This window comes from Acomys russatus, chromosome 10 (assembly GCF_903995435.1).
Source record: "Acomys russatus chromosome 10, mAcoRus1.1, whole genome shotgun sequence".
NCBI classification, from domain to species: Eukaryota; Metazoa; Chordata; class Mammalia; order Rodentia; family Muridae; genus Acomys; species Acomys russatus.
The window spans coordinates 2,397,720-2,423,265 of record NC_067146.1 but is presented as its reverse complement, the minus strand read 5'-3'; the positions used below and the strand labels follow the sequence as shown (position 1 = coordinate 2,423,265).

General features: G+C 44.2%; 1 protein-coding gene across 1 annotated transcript in view; it reads left to right on the top strand.

Moving 5' to 3' along the window:
- The window catches only part of Tmem178b (transmembrane protein 178B), a 377,728-nt gene that overhangs the window by 319,430 nt on the left and 32,752 nt on the right, over window positions 1–25,546 (top strand). Inside the window, exon 3 of the mRNA XM_051151669.1 lies at window positions 20,893–21,030. Coding sequence (XP_051007626.1) covers window positions 20,893–21,030 — 138 coding nt within the window. The remainder of the gene's footprint in view (window positions 1–20,892; window positions 21,031–25,546) is intronic.

Genomic DNA, 25,546 nt, shown 5'->3' with positions numbered 1-25,546 from the left:
CTCTGAGGTTCATACTTCTTGCATTGTTTTGGGTGTATGCATCCATGTTCTTACTTTTCTACAGAAAGCTAACTTCATAGCACACCATTTGTTCCCCTCTCCCCATCAACACTGTTGCTTCTTTGAGAGTGTTCCTTGTTTATTCTGATCCTTAAAAGACACTGACTCAAAGATTGCTTGGGCTACCAAGGATCTGAAAAACTAACTAAATGGAAGACTTTTATCGGTATGCCATGCCAATCACAAGTAGAGACGCAGAAGCTCCTCTGTTCTTCTGAGAGCCCTTGACTCTGTTGCCATGGCATTCTGGGGTCATCTCACCCATGCACAATCATTGTGCTGCATCTTCACAGCTGTTCTATCTCACAGTGGCTGCTGATGAGGGCACTTGATTCATGGGAACCAAATACCTTCAGGAGGGACAGCTTCTGGCTAGATGACACTGAACGGAGCCTTTGATCCTCCATCACTGTATCCCTCACTGAAAGCCCAAGGATCTTGTGTGTGTGTTGTTGTTGTTTAAAGAATTTATTTTCCTCTTTGATGTAAAAGCTAACTATACTTATTGCATGATTTTAGATGCCACCAAAAACTGTAAAGAACCATGTGAAAATCACCTATAATCTTCTCCTTTCACTAGTAACCCTTTGATATATTTTCTTTTGGTCTTTTTTTGCTTATTACTATTATCATCAGTGTTTATGATCACTATAATTATATATCCTGGAGCCAATAGAATGTGCAACTTTACATCTGCTTTTTTCTAACATCATTTAATTTCTCCAAAACCATCGGCTTTATGGCTGCATAATAGCCCATAATGCGAACATACCATCATTTGTTTAACTGTATCTCAATTGTTAGAATACTTTGGGTTGTTTTTATAAATATAGCTTCTAATGTCTGCAATATGCTTCGCACGTAAAAGGACATGGTTGGTCAGCTTGTAACATTTGGATATTAACACTTCACCAGAGAATATCCACAAATGTCTTTTATTTCTCAAACTAATTTCAGATAAATATGAAGATTTCCTTGCAGAAGGCAGTATCTAGTTTTTATCTAATTCTATTCAGCATCTATATTTATTTAATCTCTCTATACCCACATATACAGAAATAAGATGAAAATTATGAATTTAGTTTTTTTCTGAACATAAACATTATATAACTTTGACAATTTAATGATCCTTCAGAGTGTCATAAATTAGATAAATGATATGTGCGTTTTTACTTAATCTATTTCTATCACAACCCATTTAAACTGATGGTTCCTTGTCATGGGCAGGGGAATGACTCTTCGGGAAGTGTGTGTAAAGGGCTGGGCTGGGTGAACAGGACAGCACACAGGAGTGGGAGGACACTGGGACCCTGAGACATCAGTGTATTCTCTTTGCCACAAGCAAAGACAGAGACATGAGGGTGAAGGGTGTCAATGCGGAGGGCGAGCTGCTCATCTGGCCACAGGTCAGAACATGTGGAGCAAGAAGAGTGCTGGAATTGATGAAGAGTCAGACATGAAGGCCTTAACACAAAGGCTCTGGGATTAGTATTGATGTGGCAAAGCAGAGAGACCCTGGGAAGCAGGTCTCTGGGAGGCACACAAGGAGGAGGGGGTGGAGCTCCTCCTGAAAGGCATTGCACAAGTAAGCATGTTGTGAAGATATGTTCAGTTTATCCATAAGAGAAAAATTAGTGATGGACAGGTGTCAACCCTAAAACAAAAGTTGGGTTCCTTGAGTTCTCTGAATTACACAGGAATGATGGTAGGAAGACCAGGGCCAGAGTGAAGGCAACATCTCCAGTGTTGGAGAGGAGAGATAGATATGTTAATTACCATGGTAACAAAATATGATGGGCTTAGCCACGGATCAGAAATGAAATGAGAGTGAACAGAACTCAAAATATCACTGACATTTGGGAGTCTGGAGGATGGTGATGTCATGAGTATCTGTGGGGTTTTGAAGCTCAGAATTCTAATTCTGAAGCTCATCCAGAGGACCTTGAATGTTGTGGGCCGGGCCTAGGAAGAAGTTCTGTATGGCCAATGTGGATTTAATAGACACCAAATTAGTGTTAGTCTCCTGGCTCACCCGCTTTCCGTGGGCTGCCAGTACTGGGTGCGGTCCATGTCAGTTAATTTCCCTCTGATCAATGCAAGTTAAGATTAAGTATCAAGGTTGGAGCGGTCACTCAGTGGTTGAGAGCACTGGCTGCTTTTCTAGGGGACCTGGGTTCAATTCCCAGCACCTACATGGCAGCTCACAACTGTTTATAACTCCGGTCACCGGGGATCTGACACCCTTGCACAGGCATACATGCAGCCAAAGCACCAATGTACATAAAATAATAAATGTATAAATCATTAAAAAGAATAAAAAGAGTATATTGTAATTGATTACAATATAACTATAAATTCAGATAAATTTATACTCTTTATGTCTTGATAAAGAGAATACGACTTTCTCACGTACTCTGGTGCCTCACATTTGACCATGTCCCCTGGAGGGGGAGACCTGGTGGCACTCAGAGGAAGGACAGTAAGTAGCCAAGAAGAGACTTGATACCCTATGAGAATATATAGGGGGACGTAATCCCCCTCAGGAACAGTCATAGGGGAAGGGAATAATGGGAAAATGGGGGGGGGGGAGGAATGGGAGGATACAAGGGATGGGATAAACATTGAGATGTAACAAGAATAAATTAATAAAAAAAATAAAAATAAAAATGATAAAACTAAAAAAAAAAAGAGAGAGAGAGAGAGAATACAATATCTTTAAAAACTTGGATGGTATTAGGTGTTTCTGTGAGGTGTAGCCTCAAGTCAGGGACACCCCTCACCCACCCTCAGCCCCACCACTACCTGTATATCCAACTGCTCAAAGCATCAAAGGCTTTGACCTTTTATTCCCCTTCTCTACTGAAAAATACATGTCTCCAGAAGGCAGAAATAAACCTTGAACTTGAGAATTGCTCTACACGGCCAGGTGTGAAGACCGGGATTGTGAAGACCGGATGCATTCCTTCCAGATGAGTGACACACCTATTATTCCCTTAGAAGCCATCTGGGTAGAAAAGGTGTCAATATACAAATATATCACCTTAAACGTTTTCTTTTTTATCTTCTTAAATTCATGATCCCATTTAGCTTACCCCTCCCCAGCTTGATAAATCTAATACTCAAATTCCTTTATGATAACTGAAAAGAAAAAGTTTTACCCAAATGTCTCTCATTCTTATTTTGAGTTTGCGTGTATCTGCCAATGACCTTGTCCTCATTATTGTGTGCCTTCTTCAAGCAGGCTTTGGTGGCCGCCACTGAACAAAGACCATGGGAAGGGTTAGAGGCGAGATTGGCTTACACGAGGACAAAGTGATGGAGATGCTTGTTTCTTGTACAACAAGACGTGAAGGACATAAAGATATTTACTTAACGAGAGACCCAAGTGCAGGTCACCAGCAAAATTCAAAAGTGACTGACTACGTGTGAAGCATGGAAAGTGTTTCTGGTTATATGAGGTACTTCAAGCATAGAAAACAAGCCTCAGAAAATGGCAAACATTTGAAAATATAAACAAGAAACCATTAGACATCACCGTTCAGCCAAACAAGTTGAAACAGCACCTTCTTGCCTAGCTCAGAGTGGCCTTTGTGTACTGTGCACTGCCAATGGTGCCTGGCGCATGACAAGTGCCAAGTAAATGCCAGCACCTTCCTCCCTTGCTGAGTGATTGTCTGGGAGAGAGACTTTGGGCTTCTACTCTTTTGTGCTCCCATGATTCTGTGAAGATCTAGATCATCTGCTGTGCACTGGATGCTTTGAGTAACACAAAGAAGAAAAGCATAGGCCTAGTCTTCGAGTGACTGGATGGTGTTAGAACACAGAGGGGGGGGGGGGCAGTGACAGAGCAGGACAAGGGACTCCTAAGACTTCACAACCAGCAACCTGGAGGGAAAAGCTGGTGTCTTCCTTGCCTGTGATGGCTAACCTCAGTTGTCAACACTACATTTGGAATTAACTAAAACCCAAGCAGCTGGGTACACCTGTGAGGTTTTTGTTTTTGTTCTGTTTTTCTTAATTAAATCATTTGAAGTGGGAAGACCCACTTTTAATCTAGGTCTTTTGAGGTGAGGGCGTCCACCTTTAATCTGGGCCATGCCTTCTGGTGGAAGCACAGGATGTGAAAGAGGCAAGCTTGCTCTCTTCGAGTGCTTGGTCTTACTTTCATTGACAAGCCCATTGCTGCACTGGCATCACAGCCTACTCCTTCAGGGTTCCAGTGTGTAACTGAAGATGAGCTGAACATCCAGCTCCAAGGGCTGAACAACTACTGGCTTCTTGGACATTCTGTTGGTAGGCAGCCGTTGTGGTCCACAGCCTGTAAGCCACTCTAATAAACCTATATACACACATGTGGGTGGGGGCGGTGTGCGCATGTGTATTCATTCTATAAGTTCTATTCTTTTTGAGAACCCTGAATAATACACCACCATTGTATTTGGTGTCTAGAGTACCTGGCTGAAGGATAGAAATTAGTACATGAACAAATGATTCAGTCAATCAATGAATGAGTCAATGCTCAGGATTCAGAGATCCAGCCTATCACTGTGAACTTTCTTCCAGAAGGAGTGACTCTGGGCATATGCCTATAAGAGACATTGCAGGAGTGATGGGGTGGGCTGAGCCCAAGCCACATGACAAGAACAATTGCATCTCCTAACTCTAAATTTACCATCTGGACACACCCCTCTCCTTTCCCAAGCGTTGGTCTCTTTCTTCTTTCTGCAGTCAGCTCCTTCTGTAGAATATACACGTGTGGATGACATTCACATCACACAATATGTTTCTGAGCTTTAATTTCTGGGCGCGCACACAGCCCTTGCTTTGTACTAGTTGGTCATTGAGATGCTGATACCGCAACAGTCTTGTAACGTGTGCGCACTATCGCAATCCCTATTCATCTGTGGAGAAACTGAGCCCCAGAGATCTTAAGGTCTCATGGCTAGGGAGAGGTCCATCTGGAGCTCAAGCCCAGAGCATCTGACTGTGAACTCAGGGTTTGTCACCACCAAGCCCTGTTGTGCAGGGTTTTCAAGTGGAACCAAGCAGTCTTTCCTGAGTCTGTGCGTGACTCGACTCTGGTCATTTGGAGAAGGGCTAGAGCCTGTGAAAACTAAACCTCTCTGGTAATGGTTTTCCTTCTGCATAGAAATGAACTCAAGCTTTGCATACTTTAAACTCATCTGCCCCCTCCCTCCCGCTCTGTCTGCCACCACCCCCCCTCTCTGCAGACAGGCTGCTTGGAAGCATGGTGTTCAGGAACGTTTTTTGTTTTCTGCTTCTTGCTTCCAACTCATTCCTAGTAACCCAGTGAAATTGAATTCCACAAAAAGAGCCCTTGCCAAGGTCACATGGGACCTCTGCTCATTGTGAATCTAGGAAGCGCCGTGTGACAAGAATCTGTGCCTCCATAGTCTCTGTTCCTCCCGTGGCTTGTATGATGCCAGGCACACGATGGGTACTCAGGAAATTCTTGATGAGGATTTTATGCTGTTAAGTCTTAATTAATTCCATCATCATCCTCATCATCATCATTAGTCAGTGAAACCTTACAGGGACATTGCCCTGTCATTTTTGGCCACACATTCTCATTCTCCTTTTCGTCTTCTCATCTCTTAAATATTGGTGCTGTGAACTCAGTATGAAAAGCCCTCAAAGCTCTCTTCATGGTGCTTGGTCCAGCTGGTGGCTCTATAGCTGGAGGTTCTGCAAACTGGGAGGTGAAGCTTAGCTGGAAGACGTAGCTTGCCGAGGGGGCAGGTCATTGGAATTGCATGATCCCAGGCTATTTCCCTGGGGTTTAGGTTAGACAATGAGCTGGTCTGCTCCACCATGCCTTTCCTGCCATGACCAACTGAGTCCTCTGAAGTGGTGAGCCAAAATGAACATTTTCTCCCATAAGTTGTTTTAAGAGCACGGTCTGCTCTTCCAGGGGTCCTGAGTTCAACTCCCAGCAACCACATGGTGGCTCATAACCATCTACAATGAGATCTGGTGCCCTCTTCTGGCCTACAGGTGTACATGCAGGCAGGACACTGTACAAATTATAAATAAATAAATCTTTAAAAATATGGAAAAAAAATTGTGGTCACAGTGATGAGACAAGTAACTAATATGATTTGCGCTCAGATTTCTCCCTTGACCTGCCTTCTTTATTCCTGTGTATGTCTTTAGGAAGCAGGCATTAAATAGACTGTCACAAATTAGAATCTCAATCACTTAATTCCTTCTCTATACAGGAGACCCTGACAGTTAAGATGACAATGGACAGGCATCTCTAATTATCTGTCAGTGTACTGGGTAGTTAATTAACCAAATCTTATATTTTTCTCCTATTTGTCCTTTTGTCTTTATTCCAAATCCCCACCCTTCAATAAAGATTAAGAACATTGTATGTCTCTTTTTCTGTATATTGGATGATGATGTCCATATTTTTCCCAACACATGATACAAAAGACCAGATGTCGTGAGCAGTGGCTATCTCACACCTCTATTTCTTATGTTGTCATCAAGTGTTGTCGGCTCATTTGCTTTATATGTTATCAGTCCGTGTTCAGAAACTGCAAAAGTAGGGCCTTAGAAGTTGCAATCTGGGAGGTGCGGACTTAGGTATCTCTAAATTGGCGCTTTGAGGAACTGGTAAATCCTTTTCTAGAGACCTGTTATTGTGAAGTGGAGGAAGAGCAGGAGCTATATGCAGGGGCTTTGTGACTGATAGAGGTCAGCAGGAGAGTTTACATTCCTAGTAGTAAGAGTCTTGAAACCAGACTCCGAGCATAAGCATCCTCACTGCCGAGGACAGCTGTTCCAGATGTTGCACTTAGAAGATGCGCAGAGTCCACCTTCCCAGGCAGCATCCGGAGTTGTGTGTAAGCCCCTCTCTCTTGGTGGCTTTTCAGCTCCATCTTGACCAGCTCCTGCTATGGTTTCCATTGTAACCCCTTTGTCACCTCCTTTCATTCCTGTCCTCTGCTGTAATATAGCTTTTCGTAGTCACTGAACAATTGTCTCCTTCCTTAACAGTTGGCCTTCCCTTTTGAAACCATAATTATCTTTACAGACTGAATTTGATCCTAACCCCTTCCTCCTCCAATTCCAGATGAACCCTAAACTCTAATAATGGCACTGCTGGCCGATGCTGACCAAATGAGAGCCTCACAGATGCAGTTAAGTTGAGTTAAAGTCTCCATTTTCTCCCCCACAAGTCACTGTGGCAGAAAACTGGATGAGATGTTTATTTGCTGGAAGAGACCAGAGCTGGTCACAGCAAATGCTTTCTTGCTGGTGACAGAACACAAAGTCTAATTGTGCAGCTCTAAGTCAATGTGCGTCCTAGTCATTAGGTGAGAATGGGGCACAGTATGTGGAGAGCATGCCGACTCCTGCTTCATTTCCTTTGCACCCGGGAGTCCCTTTGCCTGGGATGCCCGTACTCCCGCTGCCTCCCTTCCTCTATTGTCTACTCAATCATCATGGTTAAAAGAAAGCTTTGTAATGCCACAACCTCCTTCCCCGACTGTACCTCTTTCCACTCACCTCTTTTGTTTCATCCACTAAATTTCTCCCTTCCTGACATATATACATATGTCTCCTTTTGGGTATGTGTTTAGCCTTGAAGGTGAATTTCGTGGAGCCAGGGACTTGGCTTCGTCAACAAGTTTATTTCTTACACATAGCAGTTACTTGATAACCATACATGGAGTGGGTTAATAAATGAGTGCTGAGGCTGGGGAGTTGGCTCAGTGGTTAAGATCACTCGTTGCTGTAAAGGACCCGGGTTCTATTCCCAACACTCTCATGGAGGCTCACCAAGCACCAGCATGTGTGGTGCACAGATACATATTAAGTCAAAACATTCATACACATAAAATAATAAAAATAAATCTAAAAATTAATTAATGTCTTCTGCACAGCAGACAGTATGGGAAAGAGACAGCCTACTGAATGGGAGAAAATCTTTGCTGACCACACATACAAAAGAATATTAATATCTAGAGTATTTAAAGCATTCAGAAACCAAGTACCAAAAAATCAAACAGCACAGGAAATAATCTAATGAAATAATGAAATAAACAAACAGTTCTTCACTAGCCATCAGAAAAATGCAAATTAAAACTACATTGAGAGTCCATCTTACCGAGTAGCAATGACAATCATTGAAAAACAAAACAAAACACTGGCCTGGATGCAGACCAAAGGGAACCCTCATATACTTCTGGTAGTCATGTAAATCCAGACAATTACAAATTTTATTTTTTTCTCCTTAGCACTTGTCCCTCCCTGAAAGACACACACACACACACACACACACACACACACACACACACACACACACACACACTTGCACGCACACACACATACACAATTAAAAATAATAACAGACATGACACATATACACAATGGACTTTATTAAACCACAACGAATGCAATTATGTTAAGAAAATGAACACAAAGGGAGAGTATCATACTAAAAAAATTAAGTCAAACTCAGGCAAATATCTCACATTCTTCCATTTGAGGCTCCTAGATTTATATAGATACATAAAACCATATATGCATATATGACATAAAAATAGAAACCCAACTATCTGGAAGAACAAAGTGGAAAACAGGAGGGGCAAGAAAGGAGGGGAGGTAGTGTAGGAGGAACACAGTTAGTGTATATGAGGCACTTACATGAAAATGCCCTTATGAAACCCCTCAGTATATACAAAGAATGCATGTCAAAAAATGTTAAATGACCCCACATTAGTTCAGTAGAACTGCAGAGAAGAAACAGGTTGAAGGAAAGGTCCCTGGGCCTCTCCGTCATTACCAGTTACCAGCAGAAGGGAGGCCGTAGTGAGGAGGAAGTGTGGCTGGGAGGAAGAAGAACAGGCTCTGCTCTCTTGTGCACAGCCTCTCCCAGCTATGTGGGAAGGTGAAAGCCTTGTTATCATCTATTGGATTTATGATACCTTAGCATTCTTAAAAATTGGTGTTGTGATATCTTATTAGTGCTTTAATAACAGGCTCTTTATTTTCAATTTGCTCGGTCTCCTGGGATAAAGCCAGGCTGGTCTACTGCAAAGTGGCATTGAGAATTACAACTACTGGAACAGAAGCAACTGGTCTACCCCAGTATTGCCAGGCAAGAGGGTCATTTCACAAGGTAGATGCACAAATGCAAAACTTACATGACTTCTCCAAGGTGCTATAATTAGCAGAAAGACGCCAAAGCTATCATTAGGGGGTAACTCTCCACACCACATCCCATGTCCTTTCTGTGCCAAAAGTGCCACAGTGCCTGCTCCTATTACCCCATCCACATGGGGTATCTTTGCTTATTTGAGGATGGACATAGTGCCTGTCCTTTGAGGCCCCTTCACTACCATACTTTGAAATTAGAAAACCAACTGTACTGGCATGGCATAATTTAAAAGCCTTTTCAGGACAGGAGCAAAGAAGTGTTAGTCTTGTGTTTCCCATGTTGTTTGGAGCGATTAGTACAATCCTGGGGCTGCTACATAGACATTGGATGACACTGATGGTAGCTGCAGGGTACATTGTATTTGTGTTCTGTCTTGGAGCCTGGCAGTGAACATAAGTGATGACAGACATTTGTAGTAGCACTTTACAGTTTACAAAGGGCTTTCAAATATCTCACTTGATCCATGACTCTCATGGGCTGTAGAACACAGTGATTAAAAGCAAGAGCCTTAGAGGCAGGGCAGTATTCTCTACCTCTGTTGACTGCTTTCAAGCCGCTGACTCAACCCCAAATTCCTTATTATCCCATCAATGAAGGGGGATTAAATGTGATAAACTATATATCAAGTGCTTAGGATAGGCTTAGCACATGTAATGATAATTGTATCATTGTCTATGATCATTATTCTGATTTCAGGTTTGATTTGAACAAGATTATCCATGACGCAAATGAAGGACTATACAGTTTTTTTTTCTTACTATAACTTTGAAGCCTGTTCTGTGTGATCTTCTATCTCCATCCCTAGGAGATCTCAACGAGTATTGGATAGCTTGTTGGCATTTTATTCTTTTGTTTGCCTGAGCGCTACTATCAGAACTTGAACCCTGGGTCTCAAGTTGTCGTCTCTCTTTCCAAGCTAAACCTTGTTGTCACGCACGGGACAAGGTAAAAAAAGAGATTGGTTCAGTTTCTTTCTTTTTAAATTCTACCTGCTGCCTATTTTGGCTCCTTCAGGGCTGGACTTGGTGATAAGCTGGCAGGTGACAGGCCAAGGAGGTCTAATGCACTTGGTGCTCAACTGCTCAGTGCTGGTGCTTTTCATGCGGCAATGTCAAATACTGGTTGGATCGCTCACAGAGCACATTTGTAGTTTTTCTGGGACTGCTGTGCAGGGATTGGCAATGCACCATTATCTCCTGAGATGAACAGGCTATTGTCCAGGTGATCTGGCTCCACTTTGTCGTCAGCTACTGAGTCTCTCGAGTGGAATCTTGTCCTCACAACAGCCAAGGCACTAGGACAGAGCCTTTTCAGGGTTCTTGGATTTCACCACCTCAAACTTGGCCTGTAGAAAGAGTGCGAGATCTTTCCCAAGTCAAACTCTACATGCAGAGTTACCCCAGGCAGCTCCAGATAGCCATCTACTTAGTTTTCGAGGCCACGGGTAACATCTCATGTCTTGTAAACTCAAGAGCAACCCAGTGCTGCTCTCTAAGGAGTTCTCTTAGGGTCCTTTCCTTAACCTGGCTGGATAAGAGTGGAAATGCCCCCATGGGAGGAAATGGAAATGCAGAGTTCCCTTCTGGCTTTCCCCTAAGAAGCCTCAACCCCAGCCTCATTTCCCAGTTTACCATTCTGTTGCCATGTGTGCATTGAAGTGGGGTACACTACAAATGCAGAACTGGGTTGGGGTGCCTTGTAGCAAGGTCTACACAAGTACTTACATTTCTCCCCCAAACACTGCATATGTCCCATAGGGGCACAATGCAATCCACATACACAATTTTAAATGTTTTATTAGTCACACTAAAGACATAAATAGAAACATGTATAATTCATTTTCATAATGTGACTTAATCCAATCTGCCCAAGACAGCATATCAACATGTAATCAATATAAACGGCAATTGTTACAGAAACATTTTACAGAAGTTCCTGCTGCTGAGTCTGTAACATCCAACTACGGTAAGCATTCCACACTCATTGCATGTTTCAACTCAAGTGTTCAACAAGCATTTCAAGGGTTCACCTCCACATGTGCTTTGTTGATGTCCTACTGGACATGGCAGCTTCTGGATACAGAGCAAATTTTTCTTCTACTACGCCCCCCCCACCCCCTCGCTTCAGGACCTCAGAACTAAGACAATATGGCTATGATCTTCACAGTGAATTTCAACCGATATGTGTGGGACCAGAATGAAAAGTCTAGGTGCTATCGAGAAGAAAATGAAGGCTTGCAGCAAACATCTTTTATCACTGTTCCCATCCTATTAGGTTGGTTTAGGACTATGCAAAGTCAACAAAGCTCTTATCTCCTAAGGAACTCAAAATCTGACTCTTATACTCCTATTGTGTAAAAAGCAGCACCCCTCCCCCAATACACAGACAATCCACAAAGGCTCCTTATTAACTTTTGTTCTGTTTCTCTTGCATGGTTATACGTGGGTATGAAATATGTGTACACATGCAACATAGAAATACATAGGCTTGCATGTTGCTTTTTTTTTTTCGATTTTCTTATATCATTGACATTTTTCAACAGAATGGTTTTGATAAGTAATATATTCCATCATCTTTTACTGAATTTTAAATTCAATTCTGGGCCTTGAAATAGCATACAATATGAAAAGCACTGAAGAATGACAAAAGAGTGGGAAGAGTGGGACACTTTCCCAGAGATGACTCTTACTCGGTGCGTAACCTTGGTCAACTAAAATCTCCATGTTTCATTTTCAAAATTGGAAAAAGATTGCATCTACCTTACAAGGCACTGCAAAGGTGAATTGGCTTGTCCTAAGCATATTCCCCAAGAACCCGCCTGAATGGAGCAAACAGACAGTGTTCATTCCTATTTCATCTTTCCTTTCCCTGTGTTATACAAAACTAACTTAGCTAGTTCCCAGGCACTGCCAGAGTTCTCTAAGGTGCCCATGTGTTTGGACGATCTCATCTTCTGCTTGCTTTGTGCTGTCTCTCTAGGGTCATTTCTGTGCCCTACACTGAAAGCAGCTGCCAGTGACTCGGGTCCCAGGGAAGGAGAAATGGGTGGAAGGGCAGTTTGCCAGCTCCGGCCAGCTGTATCAGGATAGCTGAGCTTCAGATCCTGCCCCATCATTTTCTCCTTGCTTCTCTGCTATTGACTGACAGCCACTGAAGCAGCAGTAGCAAGGGGCCATGACTGTGACTGTAGCGCTTCCTGGGAGGGTTGCAATGCTTCCCCATTGGTTCTGAACACTCTCTCCTTTCACGGTTTCCTGTGCTTGCTTTGGCTGCTGACCTAGCTTTCATCAGGCAAGTGTGAACTTCATAATTTGCCTTCCATTGTTTTGACAATGGGTGTGATTTGTATACAGCAGCTTGGCTTAATATCCCTATTTATGGCAGCTCCCTAATCTGGAGGTAGGGTTGAGGAGGAGGAAGAGGCTTCAAGTCTGTCATCTGACCCAGAAACAACTTCTTGTTTCTATGGGGACTGCCTTCTGGCACTGTCTCTCTCTGGCTGTGGGGTTGGGTGATGCAGGAGGGTCTGTTCATAATCCAAGGGGCAGCACTCGTCCTCCTGGCTCCCGTGCTGCAGGCCATCTGCGTGCTGGTGCTTCCTTTGTATGCAGTGAGCAGTGGTGTTGAGTTTTTAAAGTAATAGTTAATGACAGCTTAAAAAAATAAAACAAATAACAAAATCTCTAAGATTAGAGGAGAGAAAAGCTGAGTTCAAGTCACAGTGACATTTGGGTTACTGAAGCAGGTTGGATTGTGAAGGTATTTTCTCCTCAACCCCGTCTCCTCCCTCCCTCCCCTCCCCCTCTCTGTCTCTCTCTCTGTCTCTCTCTGTCTCTCTCTCTCTCTCTCACATACACACACAGCTTTGATAATTATTACAAGGTTGGATGGTGATCACATCTAGCAAATATTTGTTAAACACCTGCTTGTGTCAGGCAATGAGCTAGGAGTTAGGAAGACAGAATAAAGCAAACACCAATGCAACCCTGAACCAGCTTGGATTGATTAAGGGAGAGCCAGGCAAACAAGAAGCTGCCATTAAGATAGGGCAGTGGAATCAGCCACGCTCTGGGCACCGCTTGGGAGGTCTCCTAGAGCACCACAGAAAGCCGCCCCCCCCCCACACACAGGCTCTGGGGAGGTCTTCAAAGATGATGCGGAGCTTGACAGGCAGAGCATACAGGAAGCAAGACTGCTAGAGGACCCTTTGCTGTTCAGAAGGGAGAGGGGGAAAGAACTGCAGTTTGGACCACTGGACTAAGAACAGCTTAGCAAAGGATGGGGCATAGGACAAGGCAGAGGGCCTTCTGAGCATCATTTTAGAGATCAGAACCCTGTATCTGTTGCTCTTCATGGAAATCTAGCTGCTATTTTGTTTTCACTAAAATAACCCCTTAAATAACTATACTGTAATACTGAACCAACTTGTATTGTGTGAGTGAGAGGCAAGAGCCATTCCTGTTTTTCTTACCTAAATCCCCAAATCCCTCCCAACACATGATCATATTCTGACCCATATCGCTTCCTCCTACATGCCCGACATGCTCACTGCCAGAGCTCAGGGCCGAAGGAGCCCGAATGGCCACCAGCACCTCTGCTATTAGCTGTCGTAGCCTCCAGCTGTTTGGGTCCTTGGAGGACAGACAGCAGCAACAGCACTCCAGGGTATATGCACCTCTGTATTAATAAATAATTTCTTGGTCTTAGCCTCTCCAGCATTTGGAAAGCAAAGGAACAAGATTCCAGGAGGCTGCTCCCTCTCAGTAGCAAATTTTTAGTAAGAAGCACACCCCACCATCCGGCTCCATCCCCTGTGTGCTCAAGGGTGGCAGATGCAAGGATGCAGTGAGTGGAAAACAGCTGCTTGAGCTGAGATGATTTGCACTCCATTTCACAAACCTGGGTCCCTAACATTGCTTACATATTAGCCCACCTTTCAACAGCTCTTTGACATCAACGCTGTCCTAACCGCCCCTCGCCATCTGCATAAACAGAGATCCACAGAGACCGGCTAACTTGCCTGTGTCCCCAAGGCCAAAGAGTAGAGGAGTATGAAACTGAACAGAGCCGGGCGGTGGTGGCGCACGCCTTTAATCCCAGCACTCGGGAGGCAGAGGCGGGCGGATCGCTGTGAGTTCGAGGCCAGCCTGGTCTACAAAGTGAGTCCAGGATGGCCAAGGCTACACAGAGAAACCCTGTCTCGAAAAACCAAAAACCAAAACAACAAACAAACAAACAAAACAAAACAAAAAAAAGAAACTGAACAGAAGCACCTCAACTCCCAAAGTCTGTTTACATATTTCCACTCCAGTGCCACTTCCTTTGTAGCTAATGACTGGTCTCTGGAATGTGCCCTGTCCTTTGAATCACCCTGTCCTGAGTTGACTGCATCGGTATGAAGTTCACTGCCAACTCAACCTCATTCATCTTTTCTCTCCCTCCTCCTCCTCCTCCCATACTGGCTGACCCCTCAGTACGGACGGACGCTGGGGCTCTGTGTTCAGCACTTTGCTCAGCCCGCGATGCCCATTGACCTGGTTCATTTGAGAGTGATTGTTCTGCTCCCAGGGTGGCACCTTTGTAACCAGGGCTGCCAACTTCCATCATACAGAAGGGGAGGAGCCTCCAGCAGGTGTGGCTCTCTCTAGGTACTGTCCAGAGGCAAGGCAGCCCTCCTGGCTCTCTCTTTCACAATTGCAGCCATCTGTACAGCATGTTCCTTTCCCCACCTGGGAAGCCTTCACCTGGGAAGCAAGATGTAAAATTTTACCCTCACCTTTCTCAGTTTTTATTTTTTCATGAGGAAAAAAAGATGTTTCAATCATGTTCATTTTTCTGTACAAGATCTTATAGCAGAACTGGAAAGACACAAAGAGCCACGTAGCTGTGCTCCTTGACTGTGTGGCATTCGCTTAAGGCAGATTTCCTAGTTTCTCTGTGCAGAGCTGCAAGCAATCCCTTTCAATTTAAATGTTAATTGGAGTGTAAACTTTAAAATAATAATGAAAAAAAAATCCTGTTGTTTTCTAGCTGTGTTTAATGGTTCTCCTTGCGTTTGCCCTCCACCTGCCCTCACTGTCAGCCTCCCTCTGCCTGCTTCTTTGCACCATGTGGACCAAGTTCAGGAGTTTAGAATGCAGCTTTCTTTTTAAAAAATTAATTTATTTTTCATATACACACAGTGTTTTTGCATGCATGCACACCAGAAGAGGGCACCAGATCTCATTACAGATGGTTGTGAGCCACCATGTGGTTGCTGGGAATTGAACTCAGGACCTTTGGAAGAGCAGCCAGTGCTCTTAACCTCTGAGCCATCTCTCCAGCTCCCTAGAATGCAGCTTTGTAATGTCAAATATTAGAACATTAGATGTGAGAGTCAAAAACACAGATAATAGACCCAAAACCAACATGGTTCATGAGATTTTTTTTTTTTTTCATTTTCATGTTTGCCTGAAGAAGGAAACTTACATCTAAGCCTCTTTTCTATGAGATGATTCTTAAGGAACAAAAAAATGTTTTCTTAAGGCTTCTGAGGAAGGTGAGTTAGAGTCTCCTTTCTTTTCTTTCCATCTTCTCTTTCTTCCTTTCTTCCTTTCTTTCTTTCTTTCTTCTTTTACTTCTGTAAGTCAGTAAGTGATGGAGAAAAATACAAACTGTGTAAATTCCCGATTATAGGATATTGCTGTGGGTTCAAAGAAACCACAGGAATTAAGTAGCATTTTCTTATTCTTAAAGAGATAGGATGGCACCATCTGCATATGACCACAGAGTAACAGATGGCACTAACTCAAATGCAAAAAGAAAGCAAGAGAGATGTTAAACAACAGACACATGGGCCAGAGAGATGGCTCAGAGGTTAAGAGCACTGGCTGCTCTTACAGAGGTCCTAAGTTCAACTCCCAGCACTGCATGGTGGCTCACACTATCTGTAATAGGATCTGACGCCCTCTTCTTGCAGGCATGTGTGCATGTAGACAGAGCACTTATACAATTAAAATTGCATGAATAAATAAACAACAGACACAAAACACTTTTTAATGCCTCTACATTCAAATAGGGGATGTATTACCTTCCTAAGGGCTCCATGGACCTAATTTTGTGGATAAATTAAAGTTAGACATTGTCTTATTTCTCTTTCCTGCCCCATAGATGCATTTTTATTTTTATTTTTTCATTTATCCTCTTTTTTCTCTCTTCTTCCTTCCCTCCCCCTTTTCTCTTTTTGCAGCTGGGGTCTCATTTAGGCATTCCAGGACTGTACCACTGTCCTTTTTATAGTTTCTGTTTTCAGACAAGGCAGCACTAAGATGCTCAGTCATCCTTGGACTCACTCTATAGCTCATACTGGCCTTGAACCTCAGCTTTTCCTACCTCAGCCTCCTGAGAAGAAAGCAAGTTCATGTCATCATTTCATGCCATTTTTCAAGACCCCTTAAGTCTTTTGGAGCATAGTAGAAAAATTAATACAGAAGTTGGAATATTTGTAAATTTTCTTGATTTTTAAAAAAATTCTGTCATTCTCTTTCATGTTTGGCTTTTTAAAAAAAGTATTCATTTTTTTACTTTATGGAAGCAATATCTTTCAGGTCTTATCCCTCTGAGGATGTAAATACTTATAATTTTCCCCCTTATACCATTTGATTTCCAAGTTTCCCCACCCTACCACAGCTGTAAGATTTTCTCAGTTGGTTGTCTGCTCATGTTTGTTTGTTTATTTATTTATTTATTTATTTAATGTTTATTTATTCTCTCTCTCTCTCTCTCTCTCTCTCTCTCTCTCTCTCTCTCTCTCTGTGTGTGTGTGTGTGTGTGTGTGTATGAGTGTGGGCGTGCATGTGCTAGGTCGTGTGTGGGAGGAGTCAGAGGACAACTTGTGGGAGTTGGTTCTCTCCTTCCATCATGTAGGTCCCAGGGATTGAACTCAGGTTCTCAGACTTGGCAGCAAGCTCCTTTACCTGGTCAAGTTTAAATACGGGATGCTAAAGAGTTGCCTAGAGCTACTAAGTCAGTGAGGAAATCCCAAGTTGTCTTGAGACTTTTGGCCCACCATACTCTTAGTCTCGTAGGCAGTACCCTCGCTCCCAGAGTCCCATGGTGCAATGGGTTGTCATGGCCCAACCTGGGTTGGAGGGGAAGGTCTAATAACCCTCTTCTGGAAACTAAATAAAAGACAGTTTGGGGGGAGCTGTGTCTACTGGCAAGATCTCACATCCAATAGTTTGCTATAAGGGTATGGCCATAAACTCAACATGGAACCGTAGCCCTCACCTGTGCTAACTAACCCTTGGTGGAGGTTGCACCCTACTCCATTCCTAAATGTGTTGTTCAGTGCCTTGATGTTGGGAGAAACGGATGCCCCTAGGTGGTGTGGAGTGGACAGAGGATCTGGACTCTCATTCTTTTATATAACTCCCTCAGACCACTTGTTTCACCCTTCTCTGTTTATCACCTAATCTAAAAGGCCCTATATGGATGAGTTCCTGAGCCTGTGGGAATTCTGTGGATGGATTTCCCTGATATATCTTTGGATCTGGCCCAGTCATTTCTGCTACCCAGCAGTTTCACAGCTCCCACTCTTTTTGTCCTCTTCTTTCCTTTGTTCCTCATCTCTTAGCTATAGCTATGGCTTGATTTCAGAAGAAGAAATGCCAACTGCATTAGTTCACATCAATTTTAGTTCTTTTATTTATTCTGTTTTCTCACACAACCCAATAATGCAGTTGTTAACTCCATTTGCAGTCCACTGGCTTTGAGACTGTCAATAACTTATTTATTTGTCTATGGCTCTTGCCTTTTTCTCATCTGTAAAATTAGACTATTTCTTGTCCTGCCTGCCTTCTGACCTATTATAGTAGCTTGCCTGAGCTACCATATAGATAACTCAGTTACCTCTCCAAGGAGGAAAGACTCGCTTGTTCACATAGTTGTTGGACAAAGTCAGACTCAAGGGTGATGTGAAAATCTTCCCCGGGTCAATGAAAACACAGTCAGGACCTCTGTTTTTTATCCTGTTTCCACATCAACAACTTAGAACAACCCTTTACCTCAGTCAACAATGCCCTGTGGGAGACACAGAAGTTTACCTAAGCTGAGAGAGAGAAGGCAACTGCACTTCTTCACCTGATACCCAGATGACTAGGTCTGCCCAGAACTTGTGGAATAGCCATTAGTCTCTCCATTTCCCTGCTTTTCTCCCCCCCTCCCATTTTCTTATGAGTAAAACCCTTCACTCTCATCCGTCAATAAATGTCACCTCCTATATTTTATGGTTGGCATTGTCTTTAGATATCCTGCCTCACCAGCCAATGTGGACTCACTTGATGTGATTCCCCATCCGCTTGTTCCCTTAGGCAATGTCTTTGCTCCCAATGGTCTATAGAGCCTGGAGCCAAAAGGACTTCCAGGCATTAAAGCCAAGCAAGCATTTGGCCTTCAGAAAAGGTAGGCTTATTGGGGACAGGACCCAGAAGCCTTCATGTGATGAAAAAGGGAAGAGCCCAGGAGAGGGTGCTGAATTTAGTACCTTCTGTTTAAGGGACTAAACTTCCCAGTGGCAGATCTGGACTCTTTCTCTTCCCATTTGTCCTTCAAGCAGGCAGGGGTTCCTGGCAATCAACCCACATGGCCTCACATGCCTTCACTGACAAGGCAGATCAGGCCTATGTGGTGAAGGATGAAGGGATCCCATTGGTGGCAGTGACTGTGACTGTAGTGGTGAAAACAAAAAGACAAGTGATGCTCAGTCCATAGGAACTGGGGCTGGCCCACAGGCAGGGATAGTCCTTCCTTTCCAGCCACAGTTGGCTATGCAGAGAAGGCTAAGCTCGTTTGTTACTATTGTCATCAAATGACTCTTTCAACAAAGCTTCACCTGACTCACTTGGCAGTGTGAGCAATCTGTAACAGCGCTATGTGATAATGAGGCATCCTTAGCAACTCACAGAAGTGAATACAGACTGTTAGTATTGTCACCTGGCTGGAGCAAGAAGGCAAAGCAGAACCAGGTGGGGCAGGCATCTGCTCTGATGCCCCTTTCAGGATCTCCACCCCTGGGATGAGAGAACTGTCCAGCTCCCACTGGTTTCTCCTTCCCAGATGGAAGGGCCAGCCATTGCCCTCCCTCTATGTTTTGTGCCTCCTACTCTTTCGTCAGTTTCTGTTGGCTAGGACTGACAATGTCTGATTATCCTTGTTAGAACAAAGAGACCAGATCCCTCAACAGAGAGATCTTGACTCAAACTGCGCCCTGCTGGAGGCAGAGGTACCTTCTTTGTGTGCTTCATGACTCCAAGTAGGAGTGGATAGAATGTAAGAGAGGGAAAGGCTGAAGGGGTGGCCTTCTCAGGAGACACTCAGATCTCCAAGCCCCCAGAAATCCTGTTATAGTTGCTCCTCTGGGATATGAAGAGATAGTTGGGGCAATGGTGGATATGAGGTACCCTGATTCCAGGAAGGCACCTTCTCCATCACCCTGACATTTTAGCCTTTGTGTGTGTGTAAGACAAAGAGAAAAAAAATATCCTTGGGGACCTCTAGAATGCTCTGTGATGCTGCAGAGAATTCAGAGTCTGGGGAAGAGGCCAGAGCTCTGTTAGCAGGCTGGGGCTGATGTACTGGTAACTATGGGTGGGCATGAGGGACTTCAGGAAGATTTGAGAAGGAGTGACCAATGTGATGGGGTGAGTTGCTCCCCAGAGGGGGCAAAAAGTCAGTTCTACCAAAATATGGTGAGAGGAGCATTTGGGAAACAAGTCCAGACATCTGGCCACAGGAGGGAAGGAGGCAGCACAGAAGCTGAGTTGGGCAAGATGCTAAGTAGCCAGCAGAGACCAGCCTTGCCCTCTCCCTTTTACTGCAAACAGCATTTCCCTCAGCAACCTCCATCCTCACTAAGTCATTGCTGACTTGGATAGGTCATAGAGATACAGATCAGGCATGGTCCTCACCCTGAAGTTGGGGCTGACCCTAGAGTTAGAGTGCAAGGAAGGGGCCTCCTCCAGGGGCTCAGACTAACGGAAGAAAATGTGCTTCTTCCTCTGCCTCCAAGGCTGCAGGTAATACTAAGCCCCATGAGCCAGCTTGGGATTGGGCAGAGCACCAAGGCACCCCAACCCAGAATCTCCCACAGCCCAGCAGACCCTGAGTTACAGAAGGGAGGGCTTAGCAGAGGCAGCTGGTCTTCAGAGATCCTGTTTGCTCCAGTAGCTTACGCCACCACCCTCCCTTGTCTAAAGGGCTAATGATGCAGTTAGACATAAGTGTCTGGGTTTGAGTTCTTTCTACTACTTACTGGGTTCCTTTTAGAAAGATGCTCTATTCTCCACATAAAGCTAAAGACAGCATCCTTCTCTTAAGGAGGCGATGGTCTCACAGGAAGAGCAGCACTTGCCTAGCACAGATGATGTGAGCCAACAGCCACAGGGGATGAAGTGCTTGCCCTGTGCTTAAGGAACCCATCTATCACAGCACATTCATGCAGAAGATGGACACCACCAGTGGCTCTCTCCTATGTAGGGGTCTCAATTGGTAGTCTTCCTGCCCTTGAAATGCCCCTACTCTTTTCTCCATGTCCCAGAGCTTGAGTACACCTGACCCTATTCCATCTCATGTTCTAACACTGTTTTCCTCCTGCTTCCTCACAGACCTGCGTAGGATGACAGCTGGCTTCATGGGCATGGCAGTGGCCATCATCCTCTTCGGCTGGATCATCGGTGTCCTGGGCTGCTGCTGGGACCGAGGCCTTATGCAGTATGTGGCAGGGCTTCTCTTCCTCATGGGAGGTAAGGCTGGATGCTGCTGATGGGGCTGGGGAGCCAGGGAAGGTCCTGTTAATTGGCTCTCCAGGGAAGCGGTAAGAGGATATGGCAGAAGGGCATGGCCAATGTGTTTTTTTTTTTTTTTTTTGATCCCTCAGCTGTTGGCTCATCAACAGTCTCTGTCCCTGTCATCTATTGACCATTATTACTATCATGGATGTAAAAGAAAACGAGAGCCAGTCCTCAGTGTCTGGAGTCTTGGGGCCCTCAGCACCTAGATGGGAGGGAGACACTGTGGCTATGAGACTTTCATGGCAGCAGTTGGAGACCTCAGACTTGGAAGCATGAAATCAGGATGTGCTGGGCATTTTCCACTCCTGTGTCCTGTATCTTTGTGTTAGACCAAGAAAGGAAGCATTTCTTCTTCTAGGGGGCACACTCATGCCCGACTTACAGTTTAAAACAAAGCAGTCATAAGACAAGACTATATCCTCCCATTTCTGTTTCTTTTACATATTACTGTCATGACTGTTGAGTGAGCCCAGTGGCCTATAGCAGGCTGTACATAGGGAGAACTGCATAGTTGTGCAGGAAAAGGCTCTGGTCCAAGCTTCCTCACCATCTACTTGGGCATCTCTCAAACTGCACAGGTCTATCTCCCAATGTGACCATGTAGCCTTTGCTTTCCCTTGGGTGGCAGTCTCTCCAGTGTCTGTAACTGAGCAGACCCAGGTACCCTAGTCATTATGTTGGGCCAGAAGCAAGAGAAGCAGGTAGAAACCAGGAGCAGCAGTGTCTGGAGCTGGCCCGATGTTAGCAGGGTAAGCAATTAGAAATGGAAGATTCAGCAAGAGAGAAGAAGGCACGTTTGGCCTGGGGAGATGGCTCAATCAGTAAAGCGTTTGCTTGGCAAGCATGGGGGCCAGAGTTCAGTGCTCAAAACCAGTGTAAAAAGACGAAGTGTGATGGTGGATGCTTGTTATACCAGCACCAGGGAGGCAGAGATAGGGAATCCCTGTGGTTCACTGGCCACATAGCCTAGCAAGCTCTAGACTAACGAGAAACCTGTCTCCAAAAGCAAGGTAGGCAGCCCCTGACCAAGGACACTCAAGGTTGCCCTCTGTCTTCCACATGCACACATGTGCACATGTCATTGTACACTCTCACACACACATGTAATCATATGTGCACACACACACATACTGGTACCTACAGGCACAAACATACGATGCAACAAAAATTTTTAAATGGAGAAGAATATTTGGAATGAGAGGGTTTCAGTGGTCGAGCTACTGGTGACTCTAAGTGAAGCAATTCATCGAACACACTGGGCCTGTTCTATATTTTAATTCATTTACATTTCTACACTATTCCGCTTCTTGCCTAGATATATGTCATTCTGAATTACACATATATTTATAATTTATACATGTAATATTCATATTTGATAGATATCGGTAATTATGATTTATGAAATATATGTATTTTCGCAGGACCAAATTAAAGTCGAAAGAATTGTCTTCACACCCTCTTCTGACTCCAATAGGAAGATGGTCTGCATTGGGCATTTCTCTTGTCTAGATCTGACTATTTCTGAGTTAAAGAGAGGCTGCCTCATACGGTGCTGTAACCACCCACAAACTGTTAAATGGATGTTCTAGCCAAAGGAAACTATTAATTAAGCAGGGCAGCATTGTCTTGCCAGGAGGCTGGGGGTAGTGGGTGGGATCCAGTTTTCCTTTTGGCAGCATCTCCTGAGAAGGCCCAGCCCAGGCTGGCACAACCCCATGTGGGTCCAAGAAACCATCGTAATGAAACTGAGGGACTCTCGGAGGCTTGAGAACAGGATGACACAGGGGTGGACCGTGTGACCCAGGAGCACATGACTATGCTGCTCACTTCTGACTCCCTCCTGGGAAGCTTCTTAGGCACACAGGTTTACAAGTGGAGTGGTGGTCCCTAGCCTATGCTTATAGCGTCGAGTGCCTCCCCGCAGTTCTCCCATAACTACTGGAAGCCTTCGCTCCTCTTCTCCCCGAGCCAGGGCTAAGGCGTGCCCTTTTGCCTAGGCTAGCACTGAAGTCCCTGGTTTGCCATCTTGGCTCCACTATGGCGATTCCACAGTCTTTTATTTAAAAAAAAAAAAAAACTGCTTGGTGTCACACACCTTTAATCTCAACACTCAGGAGGCAGAGGCAGGTGGATTGCTGTGAGTTTGAGGCTGTTATGCAGAGAAACCCTGTCTCGAAAAGAAATATTTTTTGTAAAAATTACATTTGAGAGAGAGAGAGAGAGAGAGAGAGAGAGAGAGAGAGAGAGAGAGAGAGAGAGAGAGAGAGAATGTAGAGGCCAGAGAGCATCCCTGAGGAGTTTGTCCTCTCCATCACCAATCAGATCCCAAGGACCAAAGTCAGGTTGTCAGGCATGGTATCAAGTGCCTTTACCCACTGAGTCATCTTGCAATCCCAGCATAAATCGTTTAAACAATGAATCAGTTGTGCCACTCACCTCCTGCCACCAGTAGCCTAATGACTTTCTTTCCTTACCTTTCTTTTTTGTTTTTCATATTCACAATGCCCTTATTTTAATTTCTTTCCTTGCCACTGTCTCACACTCAGTCAGAGTGCTGCATTTTTTTCAATTTTTCTTTTTTTATTATTATTATTAATTTATTCATATTACATCTCAATTGTTAGCCCATCCCTTGTATCCTCCCATTCCTCCCTCCCTCCTGCTTCCCCCCTATTCCCCTCCCCTATGTCTGTGACTGAGGAGGACCTCCTCCCCCTATATATGTTCTTAGGGTATCGAGTTTCTTCTTGGTAACTTGCTATCCTTCCTCTGAGTGCCACCCGGTCTCCCTTTCCTTACCTTTCTTTAAAAGTCTTTCACATTCCAGCTGACCTGGCCTCTCTCAGCTCTCTTTCTGTTCTTTCCTGTGCGCCCATGCTGACCACTCATGTTGCTCTGCCCACACTGGCTGCCTTTCTGTTCTAACACATACAGAGGTTGCTTCAGGGCCTGGGTTGCCTGATATCTTTGACCATAGCAACAACTCACGGACATCTCTTTCCTTAGAGTTATATCCTTACTCGGAAGTTCCTGCTCAGAGTCTCCTTGACCAGCAATTCAGTGGATGCACCAGACATTCTTTACATCTAATTAATTTAAATTTCTTTCATGTGCTTCTTCCTGTTTGGGTGTTTGTGGCTATTTTTTAAGCAACTTTAAACAACGAGTGTTTATTGTCACATACGTTCCCTGAAGAAGTATTCTGGCTACAGCTTGACAGGGTTCTCAGTTGGGAATCTTACTAAACTGTGCTCAAATTTGAGACTGAGTTCTCCTCTGAGACCTAAGGTCCTTGTCAGTGTCACAGGATCGATGGAATTCCTCTCCTCGCAGGTGTGGAACCCAGGGGAAGCTTCCTTGTTCAAAGCCACCAAGAGAGGCTCTCTGACCCCCAGATCCTCTTTTTTTGCCTTTAAAAAAAAATGTTAGTTTATCATAATTTATTCAGATTACATCCCAAATGTTTCCCCTTGCTTGTATCTTCCCATTCCCACCCTCCCCCGCCCTCTTCTGCCCACCGCCCCTTTTTGCCTTTTAGTAAACACTTGAGAGCTGGTTACATGGCTCAAAAGGTAAAAGTGCTTGCCACCAAGCCTGGTGACCTGAGTTTACTCCCCGCGATCCATAGGGTAGAAGCAGAGAGGTAATTTGCACAGATTATCCTCTGACTTCTGTATGTGTGATGTGACATGCATGTGTACGTATACTCAAGAATAATTTTTAAAAATTGAGCAAGTGTTATAAAGAGTCAAGGTATATCAGTCATCCAGTTTCTCCTTTTATTAATATGTTTGCATTATTGTTGCACATCTGTTACAATGGACAAATAAATATTGGTACCTTATTATTAGCTAAAGCTTGTGGGTTATTCAGAGCCCCTTAGTTTTATCCAGTATCCTTTTCTGTTCCAGGATCCCATCTCTGGCACCAGGATGCATTGGATGCTACTGTTTGTATAGGTTTCTCTTGGCTAAGCCATCTGTAATATTGGCCAGGCAACCATAACATGCCCTTCTGTTGGAACGTATATGATTTTTTCATTATTCAATTGAAATATGGCTTGAGGGAGGGAGATCCCAGAGGTAAAGCGCCATTTATATCTCATCATTTCAACATGAATCATACCCGTGGCTGTCAATGTTGCTCTGGTTACTTGGAACAAGTAGTAATTGTAGTATTTCTCTACTGTAAATTCTTTTCCTCCACATTTCTATTCTATATTCTTTGATGACAGGCATTGTTGTAGCTACCCAGGAGGAACAGGGAGCAACAGTGAAATGCTAGGATGGAAACACTCCACAGAAATAATTTGGAGTTATCCTAGCTGGGATATTTGTCTCTTGCTCTCCACAGTTAAATTCACTCAGTCACTCATTTATATTGGTGTGGAGTCGAGGGCATTGATTTGGTCGTTTGCATTGTACCCCAGTGCTGCTTCTCTTGGCCCCTTCACTTCTGCCAGCCTTGG